This window comes from Blennius ocellaris (assembly GCF_963422515.1).
Source record: "Blennius ocellaris genome assembly, chromosome: 15".
NCBI classification, from domain to species: Eukaryota; Metazoa; Chordata; class Actinopteri; order Blenniiformes; family Blenniidae; genus Blennius; species Blennius ocellaris.
In genome coordinates this window covers 8,442,639-8,453,118 of record NC_137664.1, presented here as the reverse complement: position 1 = coordinate 8,453,118, position 10,480 = coordinate 8,442,639, and the positions used below count along the sequence as shown (strand labels likewise).

General features: G+C 39.8%; 1 protein-coding gene across 2 annotated transcripts in view; it reads right to left on the bottom strand.

Moving 5' to 3' along the window:
• Window positions 1-10,480, bottom strand: part of znf462 (zinc finger protein 462) — a 51,550-nt gene that overhangs the window by 24,965 nt on the left and 16,105 nt on the right. For both annotated transcript variants that reach the window (XM_080509963.1, XM_080509964.1), the window contains exon 2: window positions 73-323. In XM_080509963.1, coding sequence (XP_080366089.1) covers window positions 73-283 — 211 coding nt within the window. In that variant the 5' untranslated portion in view covers window positions 284-323. The remainder of the gene's footprint in view (window positions 1-72; window positions 324-10,480) is intronic.

The following is a 10,480-nucleotide window of genomic DNA, read 5'->3' as shown; positions in this document are numbered from 1 at the left end:
TACGCCGTATACTAACAATGTTACCTAATCCTCAATAAATGAACGACATGTGTATTGAAGTGGTAGGCATACGTGTTCCAGCTTGAGGAGGTGTAAAATCCTTGTTATCCTTATCTTCAAGATCCCCTTCTTCCTCCTCGTCTTCATCCTCATCTTTCAGAGAGTCAGACCCATCTGCATCTGCAGGTTGCAGGAAAACGGTGTGCACTTCCTGTATGTGGGTCTTCAAGTCATCGTAGGACTCGGCACGGAAGTCACAGCCGTCACACTGCAATACCTCCATCACTATAACGGGGTAGAAGTCCCTGGAAAATCAGGGAAACCTATAAAGACAGAAAAAGAACAAAGCATGAGGAGAATTGAATTTAAATGTTCGGAAGAGGCACAGACGGACATCATTTACAGAACAAATGGAAACATCAAATGATATGTGTTAAAATGTGTAAACTGGGGTCAGTCCAAGGCTCCTGTGTTATATGATGCTACACTGTTGTCATATTCGGTGTATTTAATGCGCCCTTCCATCAGAATGAGCTGGTGATGATCTTACATGATTACTACTGGTGATTCCTGCTGTGAACAAAGAATAATCAGGTGCAGGATGAAAGACACACCTTTTTTTTCTTCCACAGAACAAGTAAGACAATGGGGGGAAAAACTGCTTTCAGATGCGCGTGATCGTGCTCTCAGATATAATATAAAGAAAGAAATAAGCCTCATTTGTTTTTTAGGGCCTCTTCAATTTGCAAGGTGCTAAAAAAGGTGTTGCATAATTTAACCACGTGAGCAGAAAACGTGTATGACTTGTGTCAGTTTTACTTGGATTTTAAGATCGGAAAATCTTGCCAAAAAAATTAAAAAATACAATTACAAAAACACTGTTGTAACACAACTCTTAACGCCAAAATGAAATGTGGGTGCAACACCATCCAAACATCCTTCAAAAACATGGAATAACTGGCTGTTATTATTTTAAAAACTGTGGGAAAATGCTACAAACATTGAAAAATTTAAAAATTTAAAAAAAAGAAGGCTTGGGTACCAGTTTTTTTTTAAAGGTTGACTATAAGTACTGACTTTTAGTTAGACAAATATTCACTATATAGTTTTGTTGGACTTGACATTTGATTAAAAAAACCCCAACAGAAACTCGAAGTAAAACAAAACTTTATTAATTCATTTTTTACCATTTTACTAGCTGGGGTCTGTAACACTGAAGTGAATGAAGATGTATAGAAGATGACTGGATGGCACAAACAACTAAGAGATTCTCATTTATGTCAAATGTAAAGCTTCACAAAGTCAGAAACAAAGATGTTCTACCTCTAGAAAGTTGATGGAAACTCTACGAGAAACCATACGGTGAGCGGATTTCATCCACTACTCACAATATCACTCAGAATACCAAGAAGGTCCTATTTTTTTTTTCAGCATAGATCTCATTCTGAGAACAATGGAGGAACTGAGGAGGGATTACAGGCTGATTTGACCCCTTTTTATTACCTTGGGATAAGCAACAGCTGGAGAGCAGCTCCACAGCTCAGTATTAAGAGCAGACTATTCCATCAGATTGTATCAACTGTTCTGAGGAAAAAAAAAAGATTGAATGAATCAACCACGAAATGAAAGCTTTACGTCTTTAAGGCTTTTTTTTTTTTTTTTTTGTAGGTTCGACTCCAGGGCAGAAAAAAATGGAAGCTGATGGTGTGGCCATCATTTCAGACCTCTTTCATCATGGCTTTCTAATCATCAGTCATCTGGGCTTGAAACCGTGTAAAAACCTCCAATTGGACTTGTGGCTCGCATTGATATTGAATAGGCAGTTAAAGGGCACAGTTTACAACCTTGACTATTGAATCACAAGCCATTCAGTTCGGATTTCTTCAACTTTCTTTTGAACATGATGGCAGGGAGTATCTGCAGAGTGTATTATATTTATGTATACATGCATGCATGTCAGATTTGAGACATTTTGCATGTGTAGGCAGCTTTTTCTTTTTTTAAAACATGGGTTGATGTTGCAAATTCCATGATAGAATTGTCTAGTTTTTACTTTTCACAATCAGACTAGAAACCCGGCGCCCCACAGTCGAGGTTAAGACTTGACCTGACGCGCCACATATTTTTCAATATATGCTCATTTCAAATTCACCTGAATATGAATATACAGCATATGAGATGCATCACAAACATATCCTGTACACATGGGTACTTTTTGTTCAATGAATGGTAAAATCAAGTGTATGTGTATGCTGTTTAAATTTTAATTGCCGAATTGAATGGCTCATGGTTGTACTCCTATTCAGTTTTTTCAGGAAATGAATATTAACTGAGCCATGGAGTCTGAATAACTGCACACAAGAAGATTGACAAACACAGGTGAAGGAAGGTTAAACCCTGGAGACGTTTCCAGTCTGTCACATGCGTGCACTCAAAAGGGCACATATAGAAATATCAATTAGCCTAAAATACATACTTTTGGAAAACAAAAAAAAACACTATACCATCAACAGCTCCATCCAACTATATTATAAAATTCAATAAATATGTATTTTAGCATTCACACGTGATCCTAATCATTTGACAGAGCTTGACAGAAGTATTAATGAATCCTGTGTGTAGGGAACTGTCTCAATGCTCAACAATCGTGGACTGAAGACAGAAAAAAATAAACCAAATATTGCCTACAAAGCAGAAGGAGGTTCTGAAAAGATGTCAAAGTGCTTCCAAGTTGCAATTTCCACTCTGTGAAATGTCTTTCAGAAATTGCAGTTTGGGGGATCTGTAGAAATCAAGACAGGGAAACCTACACATCTGCTGAACAGACCAGCAAAGTCCCAAAAGAGCTGCGGGTTTTAGCTGACACGGGAGCGGTGGTACGGCGTTCCACTGCACAACACCGATACACAAACAGGGTCAATATGAAAGCATCATCACAAGAAAACTAGACCTCCAACCTCAACACAAAGATAAGCCCAGCTGATTTTAAAGCAGGGGATGGATTCTAAAATGGAGCTTTTGAGTCGAAATATGATTTCAACGTAATGTCAATAGTGGATCATTCACCATTAACTTCTGTTCATAGACAAACCATAGTAGTAGTTGTTTTTTGTGTGTGTGTTTTTTTACAAAATTATGGAAATGGATTGCAATTTGTACTCATATTTCTGTAAATTTAACATATTTTGAATATTTTTTGTATATTTTCAAAAATATTTAAGGCTAAAGGTAATTGCTTTAAAACCGACAACAAGCATCCCACACAAAACAGACATCAGCTAATTAATAAAATAATTAATTGTGCCTTTCCAAAAGAATGATTTAGTATTTTAAAGCCAATTAAAAAATATAAATATATAATATAAGTTTCTGACATGACAAATTTCCCCACTCATATCCCAACTTTTTAAACCAAAAGTAATTTAAAAACCAAAAAGTGTGTGTCAAATATTCTGTGTATACTCATTTATTACAAATTTGTCTGCTTATTACTCAGGGTAGACGCACAGTGTGAAGTCATTTAAAAAGAACGAGGTGTCCAAACTCCTCCTGCTTTTTTTTCCTCTTCATATTTCAGGATGATTCTACTAAAATCAAACAATTACATTGGTTTCAGTATGGACACCTTCCAGATCTGAACAGATTTTAATCTATATTTCTTCAAGATGGACTTCAAGCATAAACAGGTGGCCCCTCTTCGATTCTTTTCCTCTGTGGATGATATGCACACTGTTTTCTTCATTTTGAGCAGAACTGACTATCAATTTCAGTAAGATTTCAAAACGATACACTAAAACAACTAGGTTGTAAGCGAGCACGAGGAGAGCTGCGTACACACTGGTGACACGCACATGAATAAACTCTCACACAGATATACACACAGTTGTGTATCTGGTAAAAAATGAGAAGAACAGAAGAGTGCAGCATGTAACAACTGTCTTATTTTTTTGCCATTGTCACATTGTTGGCTGTTCTCGCTAACCTTCACAGCATGACGGTGTGGGGAGGGACAAAAAGCATACACCATTACCTGGTTAGACTCAAACTGAAGATGTCAGGGTCAGGATAGATTATATGCAGGTATTACACTGAAATAAGCGTCTGCCTTTACTCTTAAACTTTCCAACCCGACACATTGAACACTTGCTCAGTCAGCCTTGCGAGATCTATTTATTTGTGTAAGCTATTAAGCAAATCCCCAAACATTTTACATGCATTGGAAGAAGATTAATGTTTTGCATGGCAAGTGTGACATTTTCTTGATCATTTGCTCTAAATGAAAAAGGCCCGATAGTTTAAAAAGTGATGAATTGCTCTATTAGTGCACTTCTCTCGGATAGGTAGACTCACTAATGAAGACGACTTGTTGCACTGACATTTAATATTGGGATGTCAGGTGGCGGTGTCTTGAAATAAAAAGTTAAAGCGAATTAAAACAGGGAGCTGGGCTCAACAGATGGCAAACATAAATACAGTGGCTCACAAACATATAAATCCAGCTGTTCTGCGAAACAACAGCATCACAAGGAGCGAGAAACACACCAGACGGGTCAGGGAAAAAGTTGTGGAGAAATTTAAAGCAGTTAAGTTTGAGAGAAAAAAAATTCCTAAGTTTTGATCATCTCACAGAGCACTGTGCAATCCACCATCTGAAAATAGAAAGAGCATGGCACAACTGACTGCAAAGCTTCCAAGACACCTGAAGTGACAGGCCGGGCCAGGCGAGCATTGATCAGAGCAGCAGCCGAGACGGCCATGGCAACTTTTGAGAAATCCACAGCTTAGGTCTGTCCACGGGACAACTATGAGTAGGTCTTTATGGAAGAGTGGCAAGAAAGCCATTGTTGAAGCCAGAAGAAATTCCATTTGCCACAAGCCATGTTGGGGGAACACAGCAAAAATGTAGAGGAAGGTTTTCTGGTCAGATGAAACCAAACATTTACTTTTTGGACTAAATGCAAAATGCTATGTTTATTAGTGAATAACTAGCAGTGCATATCAGCCTGAACACACCATCTCCACTGTGAAATATGGTGGTGGGAGCATCATGCTGTTCGGATGCTTTTCTTCAGGAGGCAAAGGCAGGCTGCTCTGAGGTACAATAGAGCCAGAGGTACAATGCAATGGTTTAGATCAAACACATTCATGTGTTCGAATGGTCAAGTCAGAGTCCAGACCTTAATCCAACTGGAAATGTCGGGCTTGACTTGAAAATTGCTATTTTCAGATGTTCTCCATCCAATCTGACTGAGCTTGAGCTAATTTGTAAAGTAGAATGGGCAGGAATTTCAGTCACTACAGGTGCAAAGTTACCAAATACCCCAAAAAACTTGCAACTGTTATTGCAGCTTAAGGTGGTTCTACAAAGAAAGGGGGCATGAATACTTTTGCATGTCACAGTTTTCAGTTCTGTATTTGTAAAAAAACAAAAAAAGAAAAGAAAAGATACAGAAAACCATGTATCATTGTCCTTCCAATTCACCTTTACACTGTTGTGCTGGTCTATAACATTGAATCCCAATCACATAATTTACATTTGTGGTTCTAACGTAATAAATTGTGAAAAACCTCAAGGGGTATCAGTATGTCTGCCAAGCCACTGGTTCTGTACTCACATGAAGTTGTATGGACATCTTATGAGGTCATTTTTCTTAAGATTTTTTAGAACCTAATCTATTATGCATGTAATGGGAGAGGAGTTAAATTACAGTGTGCCAGCTATACACTACACACAAACATGCATCAGATATTTCAAATCCAAAGCCTAAAGATAGCATTAATTACCAAAGACTCTTGATGGTTGGGAACACCAATATCTATAAAGTGCAAAAAAAAAAAAAAAAGAAGAAGAAAACATTCGAAGGTTTGGGATTTAATAAGAATTATAATGCAAGACAAAGCATGTGAGGCATGAGAGTCGGAGCCCCTCGATTTGGTTCAAGTTGTCACTATGGGGCCTCATTCTCCCACATTTTGAACAAACCTTGATTTAGACTTCTTTACAGGGGGTTCTAAAGCATAACAATAAAATGCATTGTTAAGAAAGTTGCTTCATAGGCGAGATACATTCATCAAATTAAAAACTTCTATTGATAAAGAGTTAAATGTTAAAAAAGAAATCAGTGCAGAAGAAAACAGGCCAAGTGTAATCTAACTTCACTAACAAAGGTAATTAAATAAATGATGCACACAGGGGGGGAAAAAGACAAACAAAAATGAGTTGCTGTGCCATTTACAGTGTCAGCTTTAATTTGAACAGATACCAGTGAGCTGTGGCTTTAATATCACGATCAATTTAAATCTGCTGTGCTCACTTTTTCCTGAAACTTCCACTGAGATCCAGCCAGAGACAGTTGGGAATCCCACCCTGCTTCCCACACCCAACTGGCCGGCCAGTGAAGAGCTCCATGTTGTGAGGCAGCCAAACAGCCAGTGTGTCCCTCGGCAACCGGGTGATCCATTGTTGTTCAGGGTCAGGTTACAGCCTCACCACGTGGCCCCACCCTGCTCCCTTGGCAATTCAATGCTGTTCTGAACAGAGTTGCCTCCTAATGCCAGGTTCCTTGACATGGATATCAAGAGAATCCTAAGAGGGGAGAGGAATGCCCAGTGAAAAAGACGGACAGGGAGAGGGAAGAAGGGAAAAAAAAAAAAAAAAACCTCCTACACAACCACCATCTGGCTCAGAGATGTCTGTGTCTTTTCAGCTAGTCAGTGCCTGTGCCACACCAAGTTAATGGGTGAGATTGTGTAACTGCTTTCATCTAGTCAGCTGGGGCTCTAACAGACAGCGACTGAGCTGCTCAGATCCTCCTCTGAGCTGAGCTTCAAGGGCAGCCATTTTAGGAGCCGACTATGTGCGCTTAGGTGTTCAGCCAGCACACAACATGGACCCACAGATCTGATCCTCTTCCTCAAAGGCAGGCGGCCTGTCGCTGGAGAGCCGCTGACAGAAATCTATCTGCCAGATGTACAGTAGTGTACCCAAGCCCTCTGCCCACACAGCTCAGCAGAAAAACACCTCGCACTCTTGCCAGCCTGACTTCGCTCGGTCCTTTCATTTCTCAGGGACATTATCTTACGCGCATCAAGAGATTTTCAGAGAAACGCTGGGACCCTCTCTCCAAAGAACGGAGGGATAGGTCAGAGCAAGTGGCAGGGAAAAATAGCAAAACGCATTCTGTGGAAGTTGCCAACTACGTTCCACAAGGGGGTCTAAAAATGTGAGGTATGTTTGAACTTCTTTATCTCAGAGCTGTGCAACCCTGAGCCCTGAGGAGAGGACAAGACGAGAGAGAGAGAGAGAGCGAGAGAGAGAGAGAGAGAATGCAGAGAGCAGGTTTGAAGGAAAGGGAACAGTGGGAGGAGAGAGAAAGGAGCATGACGAAGCCACCTGGAAGACCTTCATTGGTGAGCAACACAAGACAAAGCCATCCGACTGGGCTCCCCAGATTCCAAAGTCTACAGACGTTTGTTAATCACCAACCGGTCTCTCTGCATCGACGAGCACTGCCAGCAGTCACACCCTCTACTCAAACTGGCTGGCAGCAGCTGCTCTATCTGAAAGAGGGCCTTTGAATAAGCCAGCATTAAGCTGATTAGGAGTACAGGGGTTTTGTCCTTAACTGTTGGTTAGTGCTACCATCTCATGCCGTCTGGAGGACACAGGTCTATGAATATGTTGCATTATCACAGGCCACGCATGGTGGATAATTCATCTGGCAAACGGGGCCGGATGTACGTCTTGTCAACCTGCACAGCCTCAATAATTCATGACCTATTGATTAGCAATGACAGGCAGCTTTCTAAAGGAAAAAAAAAAATCCTTTGGCAATAAGAGCTGTAGGTAGCCAGAATCATGGAAATTGATTTTTTTTTTTTTTGCAGAGATAAGATGACAACATCAGAGAACAATCAATAGATTCTTAGTTTCAAGAAAGTTACAATAAAAGAGAGACAGAGAGAGGAGGACAGATGAGTGCATAGATAACCACACAATGCTACTGAACAGTTTAGCTCCATGCTCACCAGGTGTAACCAGAAGGACAGGAACAGAGGGCACAGGAAGATCTCACTGTGTCTGCAGAGGAGCAGAAAACATTGCGTCACAGGACCTGTGAGAATTTGGCCTCTTGCACAAACAAGAGAGCAGGAGATCAAGATGGCTACTCCCATCCTGATGTCAACAGTCCTGGAGAACTCAACACACCGGATCCGACAGCGGGCTTTTTCCACACACGGAATGGCGCCATGCATAGTGCCATTATTATTATCATTATACATGAATAATAATAACAACAAGGACTGCAGCCGACCACTACAAAAGACTTGAAGCAGCCTGAAGGAACTTGTTGCTAAGCTGTGGCACCACCATGACAGGTTTAACATCCATTGTCTCAAGCACATGGAGCTAACTGGGGCACGGACTGCAGGCGTGTTGTAAATATTTCAGCCTACCTTCACTTAGCATACATTTAGTTCGCCGAACAATGCGCCAGAAGCGATATACAGTTTAATAGCTACTGTGATTGGATGTGGGGAAACAAGACAAAATGACATCTAATAAGATTTCACCTCTCCCTCAAAATGAGTTAAGGATCATTTTACTACATACGACACTGTGCGACATGGACTCCGTAAGCGTGGCTATGACAGTTTGCACAATGTCAACTGAATCAGTAGCATGGCTGTACAGGGCAAAAGCTCAATATAGAAGCACATGAACAATGTAGACCTGGACCAGCAACTTAAGAAAAAAAACCAATGATCGCTTTGGCATCATTGATCAACAGGTGTTGATCATTTTCTGCTGCATTTCTTTTGTAGTGGACAGCTATGTATACTGTACAGCTTCATCAATGGCTGATGTGAAATTTCTATCACTGACAGAGGATCTCAGGCAATTCCTGTTCTGCACAGCAATCACAACCATCTGCAAACAAATCTCATTAAAAGACCACTATTCATGGACCAGGTCATGAGAACACTGCTCATCTTTTGCCTAAAATCACCCAATGTCTGCCCATGTTGACCAAAAACAGTCATGTAAATAGATGCATTTTAAACCAGCAAGACTTGAAACAGATAAAAAGGCATTAAAAGCCATTCAAATCAATACATTTGAGCTGAGGATAGAACAATTATCATTAATTACATGACACACAAAATAAACCAACCCATCAAGGTATTTGTCCTCAGACAGATTGTAAGCCTTCGAATTAAAGTCAAAACAGCCAGACTGGACCTCAACTTCTGACAAACCATGCTGTGAGACTTGAAAACCTAATCTACAGTAGACTGTAGTACCAGGGACAGGTGCAAGTGAGATTTCTTTACATATATTTAAGATTCTCCGGGTATGTTTTTATTTTGTTATAAATTTGTTGCAGCCTCATGAGACAAAACGTCTGCTGCATGCCACTACCGAATAAACAGGTTGGTAGCCAGCCGCTGCCACGTGCTGACATACACTGGCTGACTGTGTTAATAACCAATATCAAGATTGTGTCAGAAAAGTGGACATTTTCATTTTCGTTTTTTTTGTTACAATTCCTATCACCCATTTTTCTAGTGTGTCTGTGCAACAGCCTGCAAAGCACATATATCCACATAGATATAAAATGTCAACCTGTGACAAGATGCTGCAACAACAACAAATATTCAACTGTATTTAATGATGATACATTGGGTGAAAATGAGTCGGTGAAAAAACACAATGTCAATGAAACAAACTCTACGATGAATCTTTTGCTTCTCATATGAGATATAAATCAATAAGACAAGACAAGATTTTTTTTTTGCAAAGCTCCAAAGCAGGGTCATATATTTGTTATTAGTGCTCGATTGTTTTGTATGCAAAATAAAAAACAAAACAAAAAACTTGTCCATCTCGTCCATCTTGTTTGCTCAAAAGGGTCAATCAGCTCATGTTATAATTATGTTAATAAGCACAACAGCTCCGTGCATGTTTGCACAGATCTTTTTGTCATCAGAAACAAGACAACTATATCCATAACTCAACGGACAAAATGAAGGCATGCATACACGCTAAAGAAACGTTTGATAACTCGTCGGCTGCAAAACAGCATGATGGAAAATGGGATTTTTCGATGCACATTAATCACGTGTCAAAAAATCTTTTAAAAATGAAATTAAAAGCCCAACTAATTTGTCTGAACTCGATTTTGGATTCGTTTTAACAACTGGTAGTAAAGGCGGTAAGACACATCTGGTTACGCATTGACCTTTAGGAATTCATTACACAGCATTTTCAAGATCTTTTCACCAGTTTTCAATGATTTTCAAGAGTGGAGATAGTGAGGACCACTTCAAATGCTTCAGTCTGAAATGCTTTAAGTAGGTCACTGTGAATCGTGGCATGTATACTTTGAATACTGACTTTTCTGACTACTGGCAGCTTACATTTGCAACTCAAAACTGCAGATATTTGTGAATTCCTCAGAACTGTGTTGGCTGTCTG